Here is a 25,738-nt window from a genome sequence, read left to right as displayed (position 1 = left end):
CTTTTGCACTCTATGCTTTCGACTGGCAGATTTCTTTTTCAATTCTATTGTTTTCAAAGATCGCTTCCTCTGACAAGTAATTACATTTTTAATTACCCCGTGCACCGAGGGTATGGCATAACCACAACAACAATAACAACAACGTCAACAACAACAAAAAACATGGGGAATGTTTTCTATGCCATTGGCGTACACTAAAACCAAATAGTTACAGTCGTCAAGATTTCTACTTTAATGGCACTCGCAAACAATGAACCATCTTTGTATAGGTTCCAGAATATTGCGCAGCTCGGCGCTTTGAATCATCGTAAAGCTTTAGACTTGTTTTGATTGGAGCCTTTAATGATTAATGTAGATCGCTTCTTGTTGACTTCAGTCCTCAAATAAGCTTTTCATCTCCGACTGATGTTTAACATATAGGCTTTCGTATGTCGTTGCTGTGAACGTTATTATAGCCTGGGTGTTTTCTTGGGCAGTTTGCACACCGTCTCCACTGAAAATTATCGCAATGATTTTGAGAAGATAGTCGAAGTTGATGTAAAAGTATCACAGTACCACAAGGATTTTTTGATAACATTGTATAACCAAGACGACCATGGTTAGATATATTCTCTGTAATTATACATTCACCTATTTACACACTCTGGTTCCTTTGGCGTCGCTTAGTTTGCGGTTCTAGAAAGTTGCCAATGTTTATTTTTAATAATTTTGGGCAACCCACCTAACAGAATCAGTTTAAGCATCATCTTAAATGGGAGCCACACTGTTAATTTCGACGCGGTGCTGGTGCTTTCCCAACGAATTGGGATGGAGACGAGGAGAGAGCAGAGATGTGCGTGGACAGTTGCAAGTCGGAGCTCGCCGTGTACGTGTGGTGTCTCCTCGTCCTCGTCGCGCTGCCTTCGTCGTACAAACACGCCTAAGTCAAAGCGTATAATGACTACAGATAGTTGGATGGTTTAATCGGTAGAGCTTTGTAAGATGTAACCTGTTTGTTAAATAAATAAAGCATTCTTTTCTTTGTCGGAGCAATACACATATCAACGCACTGTGCATTCTGACACTCAACTGGGAGCATGAACTACTCTACAGTCTTGACGACGGCTGACCTCACAACTGAGGCACTGATTCCTTGTTCATTGCTAAGGTCATTCGTTGTTCATATTACATTACGGTACACCGCCAGACTGGCACAAATTCTCGTTTCAGTAAACATTCCTGACTAAACAATATCCTCACAGTAATCCGTCGCTATGAAGGCTATATTTTTATCGTGTTAATATTGTAGAATTTCAATACTTGAACGAATGTTAAAGCATACGAATTGAGCAGAAACAAACATAATTATTTTAAATATTAAAGTTTTAAATGAATAAACTGACGTGTATAAACAGCATGTGAGCTTCTTGTAAAGGTTGCTTCACCACATCAATGAGCGCTCTACCGTGAATAAACCTATCCAGGGGAAGCCCATAATGCCGTGAAGCCTGACTTCAAGTTCTAATGAACGTATTGCACTCACTTTGATTCATCATGTTTTTGAAGTTTAAAGATGTGTTATGCCAACTTATACGCTTTAAGTTGAGTAAATTTGAAACATTATGTATTTTGTACACGTTATAACCAGTATCCTACCAGAATCGAAATCCTGACAATATTTCCTTTAGAACCAAGAGGAATTCCATTTAAAGTTTCATTCGTTTCAGTTTAAAAATATATATTGTGCAGGTCAGTTGGTTCATGACAAACATGATCAACTTTTGCGTTGGCTGATGATCATGTTTCTCTATAATAAGTGATCTACCCAAGTTGAATCACACTCGAAATTATTCGACTAAATCACTACTCGCTTCGAACCTAAAATTAGAACAGGTCTACTATATGCAGCCCTCGTGGTGGTGGTGGTGGTGGTGGTGGTGATGATGATGATGATGATGATGATGATGTGAGGCATATTTGTTGTGCAGCATTTGATGCGGCATGCAGGTCTTATACCATGAGATTACGCCAGCAGCTGCGTGTAGGGCCGTTTACTTATCAGAATGAATTATGCACATACGAAGCTATAGGCAAATGCTAAAATAAAAAAAAATCATTGAGCATCTCGCCGAAGGGAACCAAGGTGTGGTGTGAAGCAGAAGCGGTGCGCACGGCGTTGACCCGGTTGAAACGGGCGTCCACGCGGGTGCTGGAAGAACAGTTTGAAGCGAAACTCGGTGTAGTGTTTACTCGAGTAAATGTTTGTATGAAACGTAAAGACACAGGAGGTGGCTTGAGTTTCGTGTGAGTTTCATCGCAGATGAACGAGCCGAAGGAGAGCTTCCACTTGACGTGTGGTCGTGCGTTCCGGGCGGTGCAGAGAATGAAGCAAGAGAGGTGTGTTGCGAGTGGGCGCTGCGGCGAGCGTGTTGCTGGTCAGGGAGAGAGTGACGTGAGCGCGCATCTGCGAATGAAACGTGCAAGGGGAGTGTGACGTAAAAGAGCAGCTCCGGTGTGACCTACTTGGCACCGCTCCAACAGCTGCCGCGAGGGGAACGCGTTGTGGTGCGTTTATACGGATGCAAGTACGTACGGCGTTACATACGTGAGTCAAAGAGCTGCTTCGCATCTAAAAACACGGGGGGGGGGGGGGGTGCGGGCGTTTGTAAGCACGGCAGGGCAGTATTTCCGAGTGCACAACATACCTGCGTCGATCCTATGAAATCCTCCTGCCCGAAAGACTGTTGCAGAATGACGACATAATTGAAGTGCTGACAAAATAGCCCACATGTCACTTCAGGGTACTCTGGGCGGCGTATACTTGTGGGAGAGCAGTTCAAGAGCAATAAATTAGACTACTTGGTACCTCTGCACAGTTTCTACTCGAGCAATGGCGGAGACGAACGCAATTACAAATGCAATCTCTCAACGCCCATTCTTGTCTCGAGTGCAAGAAAAAAAAACGATGAATGTCGAGAGAAGTGCTGATGAACTATCTAATGTATCTAAGTGTTTCCCGACAAAAATTACAAGTGTTGTGACGGATAGATTTGTTTCGGTAGTGTCTTGACTACGTATCACAAGTATTTATCGTGTCGATATCTGGTATCGTGTCTAAGTGTGATTGGAAGTACTGTTTCCCAGACCAGCTCTATGATGCACGCGACTAGCATCGTGATTATTCACCAGATTTACCCCTCTCCAGGCGAATGCACTAGATGCGCCGCGTCCGTCCAATTTACATTTTTCATGTCGCTGAAACGGTCGCAACACAACGTGTCTGATCATCCACTTCCGAAAATCAGTCTTAACAGCGTCTGAGCCGTGAAGCATCCCGGTATCATACTCTTCTGCCGACGCCCTCAGTTTCGCAGTCCACATATGTTCGCAAAAGCTGCTTCAATATCCGAGTACCGGGTCGTGGGACTGGCTGACTCGTTGCGAAAACGTGACTGGCGTTTTTTTGTGCCACTGTGGAGGACATGACGTTTTTCTTCTTCTTGCGTACTGCGATTCATAAAATGAAAGACGAGCCTCCCCTTACTGTCATCGGATTAGCGGCCTCCCGCCACAGGAGCAAGTCCTAAGCCGATTAGAGCCTGTCTCGCACAACTCTTGCGGTGCCTCGAGCCACGTCGATCTGCGCGAATCTTGGCGGCACCTTGGCGGTGCTCCCCGCTCACTTCGGAGGGTTTCCTTGAAAATTGTCAGGTTCGCTCGCTCGCCAGAACCTGCACGATTTGTTGTGGTGCAGCTGGCATGCGGAACACACCTGCACAACTTAGCGGGTTTTGCGCAAATCATTTCCCTCGCTGAGGTGGACCACTCAAGTGGCACAGGCGCGAAGCGGGAGTCGAGCACGCCTGCAGGTCAGCCAACGCAAAAGCCCATTAGGCAAATGGCCGCACAGGGCCCCCTGGTCGTCTTCGGTGCGTCACGTAATCGCGTGGCGTGACGTCACGGGGCACCGTGGCCGGCACGCCCACGGCTCTCGGGTGTGGTCCCTGGGTGCGGCCCCCGGGGACGGCGGCTGCGCAAGGTCGGAGGCCGCCGCCCTGCACGCTCAACGAGAATGCTTTGGAGGAAGCACCATTTCGAGCACAGGCGGAAATATATATATATATATATATATATATATATATATATATATATATATATATATATATATATATATATATATATATATATATATATATGTGTGTGTGTGTGTGTGTGTGTGTGTGTGTGTGTGTGTGTTTATTTTAGCAGTGACCCCGCAACATGCCGTAGTCGCAACTGCTCAACCTCGAGATGCAGACGCAATCATGCCTGATGTACGACGCGTCACTAACCTTCGCAAACTGTGATTCGGATAACTTATGTATTTCAAACTTTGAGAAACGCAGTGCTTGCGAGATTGGTCTTCAAACTTTCGAAATCTGACAAAGTCTTAACCTGAGGTCATGCCACGGCACGTGTGATCAGCGTCATACTGCTTCCATTATTTTCTCCCCGTGGTCTTCGAATATCGTGGCCTGTTTACGCGTCGCAAAAAAAAAGTGTGTCTTAGCACTTGTATTCCTTCCTTGTTTTCTGTGAGGCCACCAGTTGGGCATTCTCTAGTAAACGCTCGTAAAATTTGCTGTGTTTACATATATAAGGCCTGTCGAAAAAAAAAATGCTACTGATAGATTCACTCCACCAACCAGCGTTAGCGCCTCTTCTGTTTCCTGTAAAAACGTGTTGGTATAAGTCTGTTAGTTCATTAGTCATCTGAATTGTCTGAGCATCGCCTGTCGTGATAATTCAATATTTTTGTTAAAAAAAGACCGGCATATTTTGAACTGACAATGAGTATTGTGAATCCTGGTATACTTTATGCAAATAATGTGGTGTCAATGGCATATCGTAAGCTGGCTCCTGAAATTAGCACACTTAAATTCTAGTTTTCCACGTCGCAGTTCTGCGCACATGTTTTGTTAAAGGATTGTGGCGAACTAACGTACGGACCAAAAACACGAAATAATTAACCAGGCAGCAACGATTCGAACTATCGTGCTGCAGCTGAAGTAGCACCAGAATAACAAATAATAAAAGATAACGGCCTCCTCTGATTCATTCTCGACTCTCTGCTGCCACCATTCGGCATAAAAAACGTTTTTGGTTTAGTGCGGTGTGTGTGTTCTTTAGCCGAGCCATAAGGTTTCCTCAAGTTCGAGTTCTCCTAAAATATCTACCCAGAGCTCGGAATCTAATGCCACACTAAAACCGAGAAAACAAAAAAAAAAGCTTTTCGTTGCAGATTTTGCATCAATAAACTCGCACTCTAACAACTTTCTGAAGCCTTGCTCTGCTAAATCTGCATGTAAAGCCTTCCACCTAATACGTGAAGGAGCAGCCTGCTTACTAATACGAAGGTGGTGCTCCAAAACGTCAGGATTGGGTTTAGTTGCGAAGAAAACGGTTGGTGCGCCTACCAATGCGCAGCAAGCCAAAAACTAGCCCTCAACGATTGTCGAATCAAGTGCACTGGAGCGGGGAAAGTTCGCAGCCGTTGCTGCTTCCGGTCTGCCAAAAGTTGCGTCACCAAATAACGCAGTGTCAATGACGTCTGCGGGCAATTGTCCCGATCCAGATGCCCTAGCGCAACGGTAGCATCACGTTAGCAGCAGCAGCGGTGTTCGAAGCGAACCCGCGACCTGATGCTCGGCGTGGTCACACACGCCGCGACCAGAGGCAGGCGCGGCCAACGTGCGGTCGATATCTCCCCGCCGTCCAGCACGGCCGCAATTCAATGCGGCTCGTCCGGGGCTCCCAGGGGAACGCGTCTCCCCGCTGTTGCTACAGTGGCGGGGAGGAAAACGGGCAGCCAGTTTTGCTCCGGTGATTTCTTAGGTGGCAGCGCCGGCGGCGTTATTTCCCCGTCCGCACGTTTCCCTCGACCGGTCCCTTTCGGAAGACACCTTCGCCCCGGCAAAACATTTACGAGCATGCCCGGCATGGCGGCCGGCCGTCCAAGGGCGGCTCGCTCGCTTCGGGCAACCGAGGCGCCGCGCTGTATTAGCGCCAACTTGATTATTGCCAGTGTAATTTAGAGGTTGCGGAATATCGAAAATACCGCAGGGCCTGCCCCCCAAAAAAATGCGCCATTCCGCCCATTCACCACATACCGACATGGAATCGCGTTGCACACGCCTGAGGGAGAAACTGCGACGCAGATGAATTGTCACGCGATGATGATCTTGCGTCTTGGGTGCAATATATATATATATATATATATATATATATATATATATATATATATATATATATATATATATATATATATATATATATATATATATATATATATGATAAATAAAAACGTTGTTGTGTTTCAAGTACACCACGTCAGTTATTGACAATCTCCGATAATGACGAAAAAACACTGCATGCATGCAAGCACAGATAAATAGGCGAAGTAGCTCTCCAGGCATCATTATTTCGCAAAAAGAAAAAATTATGTTGCTTAGAAACCACTGCAAACTTTGGGCACCCAGGTGAAACTGTGTCACGCTTTATGATTCATACAACATTACTGGTTTGAGGAATTGCTACGAAACAATTCTTCTCTTATTTTCAAGGCACTAGTCTTTCATAACTATGATAGTTTGTATATATTTATGTTAACTTACTTCCTCTTTGGAGTTAGTGAAAAATTACAATAGACGGCATATTTAGCGTTTTCCATAAAAAAACTTAGAGATTCCTTCGCGAGTAATGTATCCCCATGATGTGTTCTATAGGTTGCAATGTTTAATGAACAAATTATTTTGTGAACACATTAAGCACAGATATTGTCAGAATATTGTGACAAAGTTGGAATAAACAGCATTTCGACTCATATCGCGGCTTAATTTTCGAAACGTAGCGGCCAAATTAAAAGTATGTCTAGTATATTATTGCATAGTATGTTTTGCTGGTTAAGGCACGCCGAAAGTTTCAAAACAGTAGTTCATGTTTTAAGCGAGGAAAAGCTTTTCATCTGGACAATCACAATGCAGTAGGACGCTTGTTTTTGCCTCGCATTTACTACATAGCACATCAGTGCGAGGTTGCAGCAAGGGCTTATCGGGAACGGTTAATGCATGTCATACAACGCTTGTCACTTGGTTTTTGGTTAACCAATATATATAGCTAATCCAAGTGACAAGTGTGTGTGTACATAGAGAGAGAGAGAGAGAGAGAGAGAGATAGAATGCATGAACGTTGGTTTCATGTGGAGGTGAGAGCCTTAGATGCCTTATCACGCGCGACAATTTACCGGCTACCCGCATCAACACGATCGAACACAAAGAAACAAGCATCATAATGTGATGACGTCACATGCAGTCACATTTGTGACGTCGCAATGACGTCATGGTTTGACACGGTTGCTTGGCGTAACACGATCCCGGAGGCAAAGCAAAACTGCGTTATAGCTGTTGCGGGGCAGGTTTGACCGAAAACAAAATGAAAGACGATTGCCTTCCCGTCGCGATCAACGCACAGAGGAGAGTTCTACCGGCCTGTGATGGTATTGATTGGTCAAGTTGCTTCTTTTGTGTTCTCCACAAATTGGTGACTGTGGGCGTTTGGATCAAGTAGCAACTTTCGTAAAGTGCAACACGATGCAGGAGACGTGGAGCCATGGCAACCAACGGCAGCAAGCCCCGACCAGCCCGGTCGACGCCGAAACCTCTTCAACCGCTGCATGCGGTTATCTTGAACAAAATCCGAGGGCCAGAGTTTTGGCTTGGTGAGGTTCATCCAAGCAGAGACCTGTTTTCAACTTTTGCAGATTACGTTCCAGACTCACAAGTACCCCTTTGGTGTCGACGTGCTTCCAGCGGCCATCATCGACGAGATTTCCGACCTTATCTAGTCATTGGCACACGACCTATACGAGAGTCAGCTCATGACGTAATCAAGGCAGCTATACTGGACCTAAAACATGTTGTTGCGCTAGCATAGTGCATCCATGAAGTGTGAATAAGCGCGAACAGACAAGGACGTAGAAGAGTACTGACATAGGCAGAGTGCTACTGGACCTCACGGCTCCCTCGGAACGCGCACGGTTGCAATACAACGGCTACTCTCAATCTAACAACTCGGCAATCAACGGCCAAGCCAGCTACTGCGTCGATTCCTCAATCTTCTCGGTTTACGCGTTTCCTCCATGGACCGCATCTTCATCTGCCAGCTATTGTTCCAGCGTTCGCCCACCCAAGTCCAGATGGTGCTGGAAGCTGCTTCAACCTAGACTTTGTAGAAGCTCGCCATATTGGCTGACAAGGCCATGGAAGTTTCCAAACATTTTCTATCGTTTCTGCTGCGATTCCAGCTTCAGCCCTTCACCGACAGGGTGGTCCGAGCCAGTATCAATAGAAGCTTCTGGTTGCTACTACACGTAGGATTGTTTCTCCTCCTTCACTTGAACGTCACCATTCGCCATCTTATCCACGCTGGCCATCCATCGATAGCCAGCGCACCGCTGAGAAATTGACATCTGCTGCTATCATCGCCGTTTCGGCGCCTGCATCGTGCGTCTATTTTGCTATTCGCTTCCTTTCCCATTTTTTTTTTGCCATTCCCCTTTCTCTTCGAGTAGGGTAGCGAACCGGATGCCCCAATTTCTGGTTAACCTCCCAGCCTTTCCCTCATTTTATTCTCTCTCTCTCTCTTGGCGCCTGCAAACGTCGCTGCCTCGTTCCTTGCACCTGGTCGGAAAAAGCGTCCAGCCGACCGCGGTGACGAGTGGTCATGAGCCCACCCCATGTCGCCTAGTATATGTCCACTACAAGGTCACTGGGCAACTCTTCCAAACTGACACAAGGTTAAGGATGTTGTAGGTAGCCCGCGGATCTAGGCTTGCATAATTTGCAGGCAATTTCCCCGCCCGGTTTCCTCTTTAATAATTGTAGCTAATGTCCTTTGTTTTTTAACTAAGCACGAGCATGCTTAGGCGCACAGACTATGAAACGATTCCTTTTGTTGGCTGTTTCATTCCGGGTTGTCTCAGCCTTCTCGGCCAGTGTAGTGGCTACTGCGTTCCGACAGAGTTTTATTCCCTCCTTTATGCCCGCATTTCATTAGAAAACAAGAGAACGACCCTGTGCCTTGAAGAATCTCGGGTTGTTAAAACTGCCTCCATTGCCAGCGAGCTCATGATAAGGTGAAATGTGCGACACGTAAAACGACAGAAATAATTTGTATATGTGGCATGTCTGTAATAATTTCCTGTGTCTGTTTATGTAGCTGTCATGAGGGGGGGATATTAAGGCCTTACATTATAATTTATTTTGTTACACGGCTATTGCCGGACGTGGGAATAAATTTGGCAAATTCAATCTCGCTTCTTCACGCGACGAGAAGAGGAGAGCCGGCCGGAGTAATCCTCGACCATCAGGCAGGCGTCGCCGGCGGCTTGGCGTGTTTAACGCGGCGTAAAACAGCGGCAAGAAGTTGCGAGGCGGCTCAACGCCGCATCCCACGTGGACCGCGCAAGTCGCTCCGCCAAAGCCCAGCACCATTCGCCGGGCCCACACTGGCGTTCGCACGACGCGCAGGTCAGCAGAAATCCCGTGACACGCATCGGCGGTACGCCGTAATCGAACCAGCGGATCCTTCTGCGGACGGAGAGCCACTTTTGTGCGACCTTCATTGCTTTTAACGGAGTGAAAGCCAGAAGAATTGAAGGCCAGGAAGATATTTTTTCTGAGTGCGCTTATTGGCAAGGTTGCTTTAATAGATATTTGAAACCTTGTGATTAGATTTAACAACTCTTTAAAGAGCATGGAAGTTCACAATTCATTCAGACGGAAAGCCTCGCATTTTATGTTGTATAAATATACTGAAAATTTCATCTTATTTACATTGTCTTGAGCATTTATGTGGCATTGTTATTGACCAACGAAAGGGAGCGGTCATCTTTGTTGAAAAAAACAAACATGCTTGTCCCACAAAATAACCACACTTTTGTTGTAGCATTGTCATATTCGATTGATGAAATTTTTCTGCTGAACTCTTACAAGGTATATACATGCAGGCATACGTGGTCAACGCGATGTAGCGCAAAGCGCTGTCAGCCACTAAGTTTTCGTGACTAGACTTAAAAAAAAAAAGCACATGCGTGTAAGTGTGAACGGTGGTACTGAATACATCGCACAGATATTTGGACTTTCTGTGATCTTTATATCTCTCTTTTTTGTTGCACGCAGATGAGAAATAAGTAAAAATAAGTAGTTCAGTGACGCTGCACAAGTGCGTATACAGGGCGGAACACAAGCTAACCTCGTACAAACAACACAGCGAAAGGATGATTTTGTGCGAAAGCGTGAAGAGAGCTACCAAGGGCGAGCGTCCCTTTGAGGCAGAACGCGCTTTACTCGCTGTTAATGGCAACGTTGCATAGCCTTCGTGCATTCATTCAGTTGAAGGAGCGTTGACATTACCGGTAAACTGAAGTCAACGCAGCCCCGCCACGGTGGTCTATAGTGGTTAAGGTGCTCGGCTGCTGACCTGCAGGTCTCGGGATCGAATCTCGGCAGCGGCTGCTGCATTTTCGATGGAAGCAAAAATGCTGTAAGCCCTTGTGCTCAGATTTAGGTGCACGTTAAAGAACCCCAGGTGGTCGAAATTTCCGCAGTCCTCCACTACGGCGTCTCTCATGATCATATGATGGTTTCGGACGTTAAACCCCACATATCAATCAATGCAGTCAATGCATCTTATTCGCCGACAATCGGCTCAGACCACACGCAACAAAGCACCGCTGCGTGTATTTGTAAACGGGCCACCAATTGCCTATCCACAATTCCGCGGAGACGACCACCTATAGCCCGATTACGCCGCAAATAGCGTGTGCAGTCTCTGCTCGAGTATATGTGTGACTCAAACACATTGCATTTAAACCTTTTGCTGCGACATATTTCTCGCCGATGAGCTGCGCTATTAAGTTTATTAACGGCGGCGTTTGTCGCCCGAGACTTCAAGATACACGTTGCGCGCTCGCTTTGCTTGTTTTGTGAAAGCGCGCCAAACATCTTGCCTCTATGATGCGCGGATCATTGCGAATGCGGGAAACTCGCCAAGGCGGCGCTTCTCGCGCAGACGCATCCCCGACGAGGGAGATGCAGCGCACGGGAGCAAGTGTGCCGCAGACGAGCCGGGGCCCGCCACGAGGCCCCCAGGGGAGTCACATTGCGGAGCCGACAGCATTGTCATGCAAAGCGCAGCTTTTTACACACGTTTCTGCCGGAGGAAATAATTACCGCGCACCTTTCGGAGGGAAGGACGCCTCCAGAATGGGCTTTTCCGCCTCGGCATTGCTTGCGCGCCTCCCGATTTGCATGATAAACAAGCACGCGCCGGTTCTGCTGTACGCTCCGTTAGACTACACGCATGAAAATGAACGCCGCTGGTCGTCAATGGTGCACTTCTCTTCCCCCTTTTTCTCTGATAGCGAAAGAAAGGGGGAATGAAAAAAGAATGTTTATTTCGATGGTAAGTATGAAGCGCGAAAAGAGTGGATTCAAGACTTTCCGGCCCGTCTTATTTCACGTGTGGACTCATTCACGAGGGGTTGCCGTCGGTGACGATCGATCTCACGCAGAGAGCGAGAATGATTTCCGCACAGGGGCAACTTTGTGAGCACGCGTTACCACACACACACACACACACACACACATACACACACACACACACACACACACACACACACACACACACACACACACACACACACACACACACACACACACACACACACACACACACACACACACACACACACACACACACACACACACACACACACACACACACACACACACGCACGCACACGCGCACGCACGCACACACACACACACACACACACACACACACACACACACACACACACACACACACACACACGCACGCACACGCACACGCGCACGCACGCACGCACGCACACACACACACACACACACACACACACACACACACACACACACACACACACACGTACGCACACGCACACACACACACACACACACGTACGCACACGCACGCACGCGCACACGCACATGCACGCACGCACGCACGCACGCACACACACACACGCACACGCACGCACGCGCACACGCACACGCACGCACGCGCGCACACACACGCACGCACGCACACAAAGAACAGCAATTCTTTTCGTTAACCAAGCAAGACCTTTTTCCACAGAAACGCGGGTGGAGAAGCAGCGGTTGAAGAAGCGGTCGCCAAAACTTACACCCCCCCCCCCCCCCGCTTCAAGAAACAGAAACAATGTATAACTTTTTTGCCCCTTGAAGAGCCGGCATTTTAAAAGGATAGAAACCGCCCAACACCCATGTAAGCATCGTGAGTGGTCGTCCACCACAGGGTTTCGTTATCAAATCTCCTGCCGCAGAGATGGACTTGAGTTATCTGCTACAAGAAGAGTCGCAGATGACGTGTGGAGATCGAGTGTGAGCTTGAGACTCTGGGAAAATGTGCGACTGTTTTTCGAAGTTTTAGGATTGTTAAACGGCCGTTGTTATAGCTCCGGCAAACAATATTCAAATAATGTTTTTAATAATTATTTATTTTATGATTGTGCGTGGAGGTTTGCACAGGATGAACATTTGTGACGTTCGAAATGCTTTTACCTCACCTTATCAGAGCAGTGCAATTGACAGCAGTCGCAAGGCGGTGTTGTGTGGACTCGCTTTCCCTGAACTTCCGGAAAAGGGCACCCCCGCCATGCGGCGGCGGACTTGAAGGGGCGATCGCGGGGGTCGATGGACCGCTCCGAAGTCAAACAGGGGGAGGTGCATATTTGAATCGCTGATGGCGGCAAAGACAAACAGCGTTGCGGCCGGCCGGCGTCCACACCACCTAACTCGGTTAGTGGACGACGACAACTCTCCCTTCGCAAAGGCCACCTGACGCCTGCGGCTATACGAGGGCGCCATCTTGGATGGCGATGAATTCATTCGATACGTGCCGGTGTCATAGCATACTGTCTTCGTGCGCAGCGGGGTTGCTTTCCTTCCGGAAGGTGGCCTGATTGTCTGCACAGGGCTGAGGAGCGAATAAGCGCATGATTGCATTTCAATACATGCAGCACAGCTGAGCTTGTTTACAAAATACTTCCTGCGTGAGAACGACCACGCTTCTCAATTCTTCAGTTTTCGTGTAGTATTTCGTTTAAAGAACAAGTTTCGTTTTAGTTTTGTGGTCTCATAACTCACCAAGTTTGGTATTGATCGGAGTCAGGCGAAAGTTGTTCGGCGTCGCAGTGTATGGTGCTTCTCTAGCGCACACAGTGGACGGCCAACTAGCAAGCGGGTGGCAGCACCGCAGCACACAATATGCACCAAGTTCAGTATTGGACTTCGCTCAAAATTTTTATTAAACATTTTGTTACAAGGCGCATAACACTTTTCTTTATTAGCATGTCGCTGTCGCAGCCTTGGAGGAATATTGCAGGAGAGGAAGTAGAAAACCCTGGAAAACAAAAAAAAAATGCTCAAAATACGAGGGTCAATGCTTAGCTGTACACAACAGGAACCAAGCAGTTGATAAAGGGCTCACATCAGCGGGTGAAGCATTCCACAGGTCCACAGAATGCAGAAAAAGAAGTACATTTATGAAGTGGGGACAGTTACTGTACGTCTGGTGGTTTTAGCGGGTGTTAAGTGAAGGAGAACGTGGAGAGTGGACCGGAGTATAGAGAAACTTCAAAGATCCATCGAGAAGAAAGAAGCTCAAGTCACATGACTAGCGAGAGTATTCAGGAAAGAGAGAGAGTGGTCGCTAGTGTAGAATTCGTGCATCTCGCAAGTGAATGCAACACGCGCAGATTGATAACGCTGCTGACTCATGACTGCTCTTCTTTTTTTTGCCAATATTTCCAGAGAAAAGGTACAGATTATCGCTGTTTTCACTCGTGCTATTAGACAGCCTCCGCGTGTCATGAGATTCTTGTTGCAAGCGAGCGCGTCACGGCCCATCCAAAATTCACGGCGAGCGCCCCTTGACTCCGGGAGGGCGTTCGCGCGGCGAAAGACGCGCGATCGGACCAGCCGAAAATGAATATGCAACCGGTGCCCATGCAGTCATACATAATGAACCAGTTCTCTCCGCCATTAGGCGCGCCCTCGGCGCCTCTGCTCAGGCACACCGCTGGGAGTCATGCATGTTTCATGAGTGTCGACGCGTCGGCGAACGCGCTATTCCGGCGGGGGTGCCATGCACCGCGCCGGCTGAGCGCATCGCTGGATCCACAGTGTCCGCAAGTGGCAGCAGCTGTACGCACCCCCGACGCCAGACTCGGTAAAAAAAAAAGTCTCTGACGCGCGCACTTCCCGTTTCCGTCATGTATCCGCGATCACTGATTTTTTTTTGCCGTTTCGAGTAATTAGGTGCATGCTACATAAATGTCACAAGTCTATTTAAAAGATGAAGAAAAAATAAGCTGAACACCAACAGTCGATACGTTCATAAGCCTTGTGTATAAATTTGTATTGAGGATATGACGAGACGAATGTGGCCAAAAACTTTCGTCCTTTATATCGCCCCATTTTAAGTCGTTACGGTAAGTGAAACTAAATGTTTTCTTTTCTTCCTCTGTAAGGGCTGTCGAAGTTAATATCAGTGATGCGTATTACGCGAAATCAGCAGCATCATGCATGGTGAAGACGGCAGTCACTCACTTCTGGCTTTCTTTTTCTTTCCACAGGTTTTTCCTCAAGTTCTTTCTTAAGTGCAACCAAAACTGCCTCAAGAACGCTGGCAACCCGCGGGACATGCGGCGGTTTCAGGTACGCATGCTCAAACTGCAGCCTCGCTTTCACACAGCTGAGACTATGGAGGGTATATACAGGCAGCGTGCCTAAAGGCGCCGTCGCAAACAACCAATGATAAGGATCTCATAGGCAGTAGTAGGACTATAGATGCGAAAACAGTGTCACGTGCAAGACAGGAACAGCGCCTCTTTCTGCTCTATTAAAGCATCTTAGACTAACCCCCGTATTCTAGAACGTCCCTTCAGTCGACGCTCCACGTTCACTTGAGAAAGCCGACGGGAGCGCCATCTCTAGTCACGACACATCACTGCATATCAGTGATAATTTGCTGCGATTTTTCAGTAGCGCAGCTTCATTTTCAGCCGAGCGGCGGCGCAGTGTTCAACTCTGTCAAGTGAAGGGTGAAAGTCGAGTCGAGGAGCGTTCGTGAATACGGGCGTAAGAATCGCTTTTGCTTTCAGAACTGAATGCGCTTTTAGAAAGTTTAGGCACATACAGTAGGTGTTCTACGCAGGCAACTCGGTCCGAGATCACCGGCTGTAATCACAGTCAAGTTGGCCGAATGAATACAGAGGCAAAGGGCGGGAACGCTCTTGCGCTTGGTTTTTCCTACACAAGGAGCTCCCGGCGTATGTAAATATCACACGCAATTTTCCACTAGTGCAAGCATTCCAGGGTATCGGAGAGAACTCAATGAATTTCACCGGCAGCATGTTTCCGTCCAGCCGCGATCAGCACGGCTCATCGCGTTGAGGTTACATTAAGACACATTTCCGCCGTGATCGGGAAAAGTGAGAAGTGTTTAGTGCGATTCGCCTATACAGTTGTAAAACGCAAAAACGGGGAGAAGGCCTCTCAACTTTCTACGTGGTTAATGACCGCTTTGAATTACTGGTTCAGATTTCCCGTGTTTTACAACCGTTGACGCCGCACGCTCCTTCATGGGAGCAGAGAGGGGCTTTAGCTTTTGTCTCCTAATGTGAGCCCCGTTTATTTATTTCGGGATTTCGCAATAACCTCTTGCCTTTTGTCAAGACGCTTTATATCGGATCTCTGCCCATGCGTTGGCATGCATGTGGCTCTGCATTCCAGGGGAAAGAATTCTTGGATAAATATGAAAGGCCAAAGTGAACCCCGTACTCTTAATCGCAATAGTGGCTTTTCTAGACGAAATTGTGAGTCTTCAAAGCAGTCTGATTAGTCCAATTTCTGACAGATAATTTGCATATAACAATTGCACCCATCGCTGCTTCGAAGGGCCAGATCACGCTCGAAAAATAATCGGTCGTCGCGGCACGCCGAGAATCGAATACGTGCTCCACAGTCTCCAAGCTGCCACCATTATCATAGCAGGAAACACCATATATGCGGCGCAAATAACCATTCGTTCAGTAGAAGGCGGTGGTGCAATGTCTCCAAGTCGCGTGCAGATGCAACTTCCGGGTTGATATATCGCTCAAGATTGTCTTGGTGATTCCAGGTTATTCTTTTTTTTTTCTTGATGGGCATATATTGTCACGATGTTCGAAGCGGTAATCTCGGTGAGACATATGTATTTCTTAAGTTCCGGCACTGGAGTTCATTTCCGGTGGCTTCGTCGGTTCTTTTGTTTCCAGAAACGCAAGCACGGCTATATATGCCACGATATTCCCTGTAATCTTCGCCTTGTGGTGAAGGCTGGCTGCATCAAATCCTGCAAATTTGTGATAGCACCACTTATGCCTGTCCCACACACTTCGAAGGGATGCTTTAGAATCCCCTAAATATCCCCAATGTTCCCGGCCATTGCTGTCAAAGTATGAATGCCTCCTTAATGCCACAAAGTTCAGCCGATGCAAAAAAAAAATCGCTTGATCGAGATGAAACGAGAACGATTTTCCTACAACACTTCCGCGCAATGACCGACGAAGCCATCTGTGGAAAATAGTTGTTCCAACTGCGTATTGCGTTAGAGTATAGGCATTTTATCTCGATAACTATGTGTTGTAGCGCGCAGAATGCGAATCGCGTTGTACGTCCCTTTTTATTAGCCTTGGTTTTTACCGCGACAATTAAACCGTGATATATCCTCAAAACACGCGAACTTCACAGCTGCTAATGTATACTTGCATGCAGAGAAACTTCCTACAGCAACGTTTATTTCTTCTCAAAGTATGTTCGTTCTTTGTTAATTTAAAACATGCGTTAACAGCATGATCTAAAGATGAGAAGAAAACCGCTCATGAATTACGTAACAGTTCTTTTAAACTGCGCCGTCCAATACTAATGTAATCTACGCAACGAAACAGAACAAGCGTTCAACAGCATGTTCTAAAATATGTCACAGAAGTTAAACGCCCATTGGTAAAACTTGAACTCGTTTGCATTGGTGAGGTGGCTTCGTTTGCATGCCAGTGAAACTTTAGGCGGTGCTTTTAAATATTCTAAATACACAATCACTTATACAGCTGACTGATATCCTTAATTGAGTTGAAAGAGTTGAAAGTGCCAAAAGTGGCTGAAAAGCTTCTTGAAATAACACTGCTCCAGTTATCAACATGTCCTCACTCTTTCACGGCTATTGACATAAGCGGTCTGCGGCAGGTGGTCATCTCGAATCAGGTGAGCGTCGAAGGACCCCTGCTGGCAGTCTCAGACAACATGTTCGTGCACAACAACTCCAAGCACGGTCGACGGGCTAAGCGACTCGACCCAACTGAAGGTGAGCGGCGACACTCAAGCGGGGCAATAGTTAAACGTTGGCACCAAATATTACCAGCAGAGACACAAAAAATAGTTTTGTTCTCTGAACTCAGGATGTAATGAGTGTCTTTTATTGTGATATACAACTGTGCTATTTCCACACCGAGCGGACAAAAGGAAGCGAAAATTCAACAGCAGCATAGTCGCCCCCGCTTTCCGGAATGAATGCTGCTTGATTGTCACAGTGCGCCCAGATGAAAGTGAAGGAGAGCTTTTGTTGACGACACGGCGGCCGCTCGACGCGCTGCAACCGTAGAGCGCGCGTGGTCGGCCGCTGGTGTCAGGGGCGCCGTGTCCCCCGGGGGCGACGGAAAATCGATGACCCCGCGGCGGCGTCCGGCTTGTTCTCCGGGCTTAAGCGCTGGCCGCGACCGGCGACACACGTAATTGCCTCCTTCCCAAGGTGGCCTAATCTCTCGAGAGAAAATCCTATTAGGCTCTCAGAGCACAACAGGTTGAAAAAGCGGCCCGGATTGGCTGGCGGCTGCCGCCTTCGGCATCGCCAGCCGACCGGCCACGACGAGCGGCTTCCGCTCGCTTTAGCGCAGCTCCTGCATCATGCCGTTTCGTTGCCGTACGCAGTACCGTTCGCCGCCACGCCTTGCATCAAGGCAATCAGCCCCAGTGAGGGATGGACAACCGGAGGATCTACGGTGATCATCGTCGGAGACAACTTCTTCGACGGTCTACAAGTCGTGTTCGGCACCATGCTGGTCTGGAGTGAGGTCAGTTCATCTCCCTATAAGACACATCGGCAGGTGAAACAATTTGGGATGAGTTCCGGTCGTGATAGTGGCCACCTTTACCTGGGCACCGACATGGTAGCCCGAGCAGAGATGTCTGAGTAGATTTCACTTTTTTGAGAAGTGTCGAGTCATGGTCGATTTGGCTAAAAACCGACAGTGAAATCAAGTGAGCGCACCTTCACGCCCCGTTTAATTAACTTTCAGCGGGGCGACAGGTGAGTTCTATAGATACGCTCGGCTGTTCGCACGATCGTTCAGTGCATCACTGCAAAAATATTTTATCAGATTTACGAGAAATATCCCGGCAGCTCTGTTTCCAAGCTTACGACCGTAAAAATGACCACAGGCCGTCATTTTGAAAGGACGGCACAATTTTATCAATTTCATGTGCTTCCCGTAATTTCAAAATACAAGCGAACTGTCAAATTGTTAACATTTACATTCATATAACTTAAGGTCGTTATTTGCAAATTACTGTGTTCTTTCATCATTTAGACGTTTTTTTTTCGTAAAGTCAATACACAACTGAGCTGTCAAATCAGCAACCTGACCTTCAAAATGATGGCAAGTTGTCAACATTAGATGACAGTGATTAGGATAATTTATCGTCTTTCTGTCAACTAAAGCTATTATAAGACCATCAATGTAGCATTTTCTTTGCAAGGTGACAAGAGACTCTCAACATGAAATGCAACTACATTGTCAGTAATGGCCCAAAAGAACAAGTGTACTCTGTGTCATTATGGACTCTGCGTCGCCATGGCACTGTCACTCGACATGGGTAGCACCTCATATATTATGCAACAAAAGCTATTGTCAATACTTGCACCTGTATTCTTCAAAGTGCTTTGAGAAAGCTGATCACCCTCGGTGCTATTCCGCTGACTCTACCTTTACCATGCTCTTTAGTCATGTCGATCTGTCTCTTGTACCTGGAAAGAAAAAGAGAATGGCACAATATATACATGCTACGTATTCTTTGCCAATCAGATACTCGGCATTTAGAAGTGAAATTCCGGAAATGTGTCAATTGCACTGCCTAGAGTGAGAGAGACACTGTGTGATGAAATGATAGGACACCAGATAGAAATCTTGAACAACAAATGTAACGGTATTTGTCACATGCAAAACTAGCAATATTTATGTGTTATTATGAATATAGTCATATTATAAAATGTAAATAGAGCCCACAACTGCATAAACACATCATGTATAATTTCTAGTAAGAGACGTAGGTGATCATAATGTATAGCGATCATAAACACCACTCCAAACCATAATTCTTCAAAGTCATTTCGCTTAACTTCAGCAGCCTTGCCACCAATCGCAATGGGATGCAATTTCCACAATCTGGTGCTGCAATCGAAAAACAGATTTTTACCTCAATCGAGAGCTGAAGAATAGTTCTTTTTATATGGCAAGTTTTAGCAATTATATTTGTGCTTTAAGGAAGAAAATTATTCAAGTTACACCTCTGTCTTCGCTTAATATACGAACCAAATTTAATCATGAACAAAAACATACTCTCGGAATTATTTTTTCTGATGAACCACACTCAAACATTACACGAAGATTGAAAGGCTTCCAGGTGAACAAAAATGTTTTCTCTCCCAATTTTTCTAAGAACTCACTGTTCTCAATGAACGGATTCAGAACAATGTGTCTTTTCGAAATGATCAGTTCATTTCAAGTGTACCCAGACAAATTTCGACCATCTCCGATCCTGCCCAAAAAGGTCGTGCAGGTATATGTGAATGTTAAAAGTAGTAACTGAGGCATTGTATTTCGCAAAAAATAAAAATCGTGTGGCCTAAAGGGCATTTCAAACTTTGGGCGGGGATGTGGAACTGTATCGTGCTAAATAGTTTATATAATATTACTGGTTTGATCATTTACTACAAAATAATGTTTTCCTTAACCTCAAAGTGCTAGTCTTTCACGACTATAATAAACAATGAATTTCATTTTTCACGCTATTAGTTTTTCGCCTTGGCACAAAGTTGCAATATGCTGCATGTTTAGAGCATTTAATAAATATATAACATTTTTTCGCTAGAAATAAATTCACATTTCATGTTTTATATGTTCGTCTATTAAATTATATACTTCGGGAGCAAATGAAAATAAACCGCAATATTAGTCAAAATGCTACATTTCCCAAATTTGTTACACTATTCTGACACTACTTTTTATTCGCAGTCGAAGTGCTTTAGCAATTTGATATAGAAACATATAAAAGAGAAAATGTAAATGTATTACTGGTGAAAACTTTGTGCTTAAAAAAACTTTGAACATGCAGCATACTGAAACTGTTCGTCAAGGCGCAAGATAAGGCAAGCTAAGAATAAAATGAATAACCCATCATAGTCTTGAATGAGTAGTGACTTGAGATTAAGGATAAAATTGTTTTATAGCAATTGTCTAAACAAGTGGTACCATATGAATTGACATAATTCACATTTTATTTTATCGGCTGCACTGATGCAGCCAATGCAGTCACGTTTGGTTGGCCGCGTTCGCACTTGGTGGTGCGTAGTCGACACTTGCACTGTGCTGCTCAAACACAAAGAGTTGAAAACTGTGACACTTGTTAGTGCTCGCTTGTCCTGTGCGTCCCTGTGCGTTCTTGCGTCCTCCTCTGTGTTCAGCTGCACACTGCAAGCGTCACTCTGCTTGCCATTTTACGTGGGACATTCTGATTTCTCGCAATCACATTCATTGTTTCACTCTTGCAGTGAAATTTTTATTGCATTAGAAAGCTACCTTGTAGCGTCCGTTACAATTACAGCGTTCACGAATAAAGGTACATCGATGCTGTTTTCACACTGAAAAAGCAGCGTATACTCAGAGCCTGTCTCGAGGTGATCAAACGAGATTTCTTTTTTCAGTTTATTCTGCCGAAAGTATCATTCGATTTTCTCAGATTAACAAGTACGTGTTATTTTTCCACTCGTACCTGATATTTTATATACACTGACCATTGGAAATATTTATAATCCCTAATCACACGGCTGCACCTTAAATAGGTGAAACATATGTTATGGAAGTGTAGGGTCAACAATTCAATAATATGGTGTGACTGATTCTTTTCGCCCCACAGCTTATCACGTCTCACGCTATCCGGGTGCAGACGCCTCCACGACACATCCCCGGCGTCGTCGAAGTGACGCTGTCGTACAAGTCCAAACAGTTCTGCAAAGGTGCGCCGGGGAGATTCGTCTACGTATGTGAGTAATCGGAAAACTTTTTTTAGTTATGAATCATGTCATAATGAAAAGCCTGAAATTGCCTCAAATACCTAGTTATGGAGTTCACTTGTGCAATTGTATTCTTTATTGTTATTGCTGTTTTCCATCTCTTTGGTTCTTTTATACCATTCCCTGTGCCTTATAGGGAGTAGTGTACCGATGAATTTATACACACAGGCAAAAATCTTTTTTTTAAATCAGCATCTCTCTTCCTCCCTTTGTGTGTGTGTGTGCGTGATGGGTGAGTGAGAGAGAAGGCAGCCAGATGACCATACGACTTGCGCCTACAAATATTTAGATGCGAAGCAGGTTATGGTCTACATTACCTCCACACATCACTCCACCGTCGATGCTAGCACCGCCTCTTAGTGCTGCTCATACACAGCAGCTGTACCTGGCTCAGTTCCCGCGCACCGGTTTCGCTCGAGGTTGATCTGACGCAACACAATCGCTGCTTTAGGCGCCACGGTATCTCAACGATATAAAATGGCATGCGCACACTCCGCTCATTCTCTCCAGTAATAAAATCAACATCAATGCCCCCTGAAACGTCAACATCAATGCGAATGTAAATGCGGGAGCAAAAAACTGCGGAGGATGAGAAGGGGGCTGGAGCCGCTGCCGCGAGACGGCAACGAGCCGATCCCGATCTGCGGGCTAGAGAAGTGGAATAGTACCTTAAACGCCGGCAAGAACGGACACAATGAGGGCTCGGGAGGCCGAAGCGAAACGTCAGCGTCGCCAAGCAAACCTGGAGGCGGTGAGAAAACGCGAGGCAGCAGCACAACGTAAACGCCGTTAAGCCAATCTATAGAAGCAGGGAACCTAACTGTACAATATGTGTTGTCACGCATTTGCATGCACGAGTGTGCAATGTACGTGAAATTCAGGGTTACCCAAATGATTCCCCGTGCTTCGCACAGTCATCCTTATTCACATCGTGCATATGCGGTAATTTCTTATATTGTTGTTATGTGGAGTTTAACGTCCCAAAACCACCATATGATTATGAGAGACGCCCCGCCATGGTGGTCTAGTGGTTAAGGTACTCGGCTGCTGACCCGCAGGTCGCGGGATCAAATCCCGGCTGTGGCGGCTGCATTTCCGATGGAGGCGGAAATGTTGTAGGCCCGTGTACTCTGATTTGGGAGCACGTTAAAGAACCCCAGTTGGTCGAAATTTCCGGAGCCCTCCACTACGGCGTCTCTCATAATCACATGCTGGTTTTGGGACCTTAAACCCCACATATCGATTATGAGAGACGCCGTAGTGGAGGACTTCGAAAATTTCAACCACCTGGGGTTTGTTTAACATGCACCCAAATCTAAGCACACATTTTTTTTCATATTGCCCCACTCTTTTCTCAAGTTTTTTTTTATCACCCCATTACACGTGTAAGTGCTGCCTTACGCAATCATAACCATCGAGGTAATCGTAGCGCCGGTAGAATTTTCCGATCAGATTACGCGCACAAAGCGAGCTTGAGATATTCTTCTGGACCTTACGTGGCTGCTAGCGATAACGCTGGAGTATTGAACGGCACATGTATAAATGCCGATATACCTCGCCGAAGTTCAGATTATCCATGGCTGACGCCTTGTGCGCCGCTATAAGTGCATGTGTGCATTGCCGTATTTTAATTTTCCATTTAGCAGCCACAAGTTCTGGCACGGTTTCATTTTGGACATTCCGACTGCGGTCTTTGTCATTGTCATTATGTTCTGTATGTCAAACCGTACACAAGTTCTAAAGAGCTTAGTTCAAAGGGAGTCCCGTGAAATAAACGCTAAGTATCCAGTGACAATCAGCATTAATGCGGACACTGCGGAAGGAAGGTTTCGATGAAACATGTATAGACATTCTGGAATAAATTTACAGCGGATCAACTGCCATGATACTGCTCCATAAAGAAAGGCACAGAATACCAATCAATAGGGGTGTAAGACAAGAAGATACCACCTCCCCAATGCTGTTTACCACCTGCTTACAGGAGGTTTTGAGATGCCTCAAATGGGAAGAGTTCGAGATGAGAGTTAATGGGGAGTATCTTAGTAACCTTTGATTGGCTCATGAAATTGCCTTGATGAGTTACTCAGGGGACCAATTACAGGTCATGATTACAAAAATAGACAAGGAAAGCAGAAAAGTAGATATGAAAATAATATGCACAAAAATAAAATATTGTGCAACAGTCTCGGCAGAAAACAGCACATTGAGATTGGTGGAGAGACGCTAGAAGTTGTAAAGGAATATGTCTACTAAGTACAGATAATAACCGTCGAGCCGAACCATAAGAGTGAAATAACTAGAAGATAAAGATGGGGTGGATGCCATCCGGCAAGCATTCTCAAATTATGAATGACAATCTGCCAGTAACTCTCAGGATGAGAGTACATAGTAACTGCATCTTGCCAGTACTTACCTACGAAGCAGAAACCTGAAAGCTCTCGAAGATGGTTCAGCTTAAATTGAGGACAATGCAGCGAGCGATTGAAAGGAAAATGAGAGCTGTAACCTTAAGAGACAAAAAGAGAGCATTGGGCCAGAGAACGAACCGGTGTTAAGGATAACATAGTTGAAATCAAGAAGAAGCAATGAACATGGGCCGGGCACGTAGCGCGTAGGCAGGATAACCGATGGTCATTAAGAAGAACTGACTGGTTTCCCAGAGAAGGCAAGCGGGTGAGGGGGAGAGTCAAAGGTAGGTGGGCAGATGAAGTTAAAAAGTTTGCGGGTATAAAATGGCAGCAGCAAGCAGATGACTGAGGTGACTGGCGGAACATAGGAGATGCCTTTGCTGTGGATATAGTCACGGTGATGATGACGATGATTACCCAGTGAAGTTAAAGGAAAGTGCCTTTTGTTGTTCTTTCTTTCGCGTCTTCACAACAATAATGATAACCACCGACCAATCAACAGATGTAAACAGTTTTTGCAATTCCATATTTCTTCAATTTTTTTTCTTGTAAGTTGAAGGGAGGAAACCACCCTTAGGGACAATGAGAAGGATACGACCAGCTTGCTGTCGCCACTGTGCTACCACGCATAGGGGGTTTAAAGAGAGTCTCTTTCGGTGTATTACATCCCTGTTACATTCTAAGAACAGAGTCCTTGGACTCTTTTTCATGAGGGCTCACTTGTCACGGGTGTAGGCGTGCAAACGGTGGAAAGGGGGTGGCTCACCTATTCACCGGAAAGAGGGAGTGAAGTCTAGCCCACACATTGACTGTATGGAGAGGCTGAACCTTGTCCCCCCCCCCCCCCCCCCCCCCGCTTTGCGGGAGAACCCTGCACACGCCTATAGGGCCACAGGTCAGACTCTCTTTAAAGAGACGCCTCAACTCTCTTTGCCAACCATCATGCTCCGATCGGAGAATCGTATACGTAAGTGGCAAGCGAGGACTCACCAAAAATAGTTGGAGGACTTTTCTTTATTTAAATCTATACAGCTTTGGGCTGGTGGTTTTGCCCGCACAAAGTTGTCGTCTTCGAGTAATTTAACAGAGCCTTCCTCACCTTAACCGTGGTTACCTTTCAGGGAGATATTCTTGAATGGTTGTCACTGACATCAGTGGAAATGAGAAGTCCTCAATAGGAATGCAACGTGAACGCAGAAAAAAGTTCACGGGCAGTTTATAAGAAAAATCTTTTAAGAACTCAATAAAGGCATGAGCTAGGCTTCTAGCTTTAAAGTGCGCCGTCATAGGATGAGAACTGGTCAAGGTGACAGACAAAGTTGCGAGTCAGGAGTACTCAGACTCAAGACATTGCCTATTATCAAAATATTTTTGGGGTGGCTTCTCAATGTAATTTGCCTCCGTGAGCTTCCATTAACCCTTTTGCTACCGAAACGTAAGAAAAACTTGCCGAAATAATTAAAAAGGCATTTCCGTTCGAGGCGTAAAGTTTGTTATAATAAAACGGTTCAATTCAATAAATTCAACAAAAAGTTATTTTCGTTCAAGGCACAAAGTTTGTCATAATATTATGGTTCAATTCTTTCAACTCCGTGATGTCCCTTTCTTTCACTAATTGCAAAAAAATTCGAAGGTGGCTTCACCGTATTGCAGTAGGAAAAACTGAAAATAATAAATTGAAAGGCGAAACACATAAGGCCCAAAACGGACAAATGTGGGACCTTTCACAAGCATGACAAACAACGTCTATAAGGGGCGGGTGGGACCGATTCTTGACGACGAGCATATGTGATGTTGCAAGAGAA

At 46.0% G+C, this 25,738-nt stretch overlaps 1 protein-coding gene across 2 annotated transcripts in view; it reads left to right on the top strand.

Annotated features, from left to right (window-relative positions):
- The window catches only part of kn (EBF transcription factor knot), a 134,456-nt gene that overhangs the window by 96,521 nt on the left and 12,197 nt on the right, over positions 1–25,738 (top strand). For both annotated transcript variants that reach the window (XM_037426596.2, XM_075881147.1), the window contains exons 8-11: positions 14,714–14,795; positions 17,364–17,481; positions 18,105–18,247; positions 21,369–21,495. In XM_037426596.2, coding sequence (XP_037282493.2) covers positions 14,714–14,795; positions 17,364–17,481; positions 18,105–18,247; positions 21,369–21,495 — 470 coding nt within the window. The remainder of the gene's footprint in view (positions 1–14,713; positions 14,796–17,363; positions 17,482–18,104; positions 18,248–21,368; positions 21,496–25,738) is intronic.

Source organism: Rhipicephalus microplus, chromosome X, assembly GCF_043290135.1.
Source record: "Rhipicephalus microplus isolate Deutch F79 chromosome X, USDA_Rmic, whole genome shotgun sequence".
Lineage (NCBI taxonomy): Eukaryota > Metazoa > Arthropoda > Arachnida > Ixodida > Ixodidae > Rhipicephalus > Rhipicephalus microplus.
The sequence above is the reverse complement of the archived record's forward strand: the minus strand, read 5'-3'. Positions and strand labels throughout refer to the sequence as shown.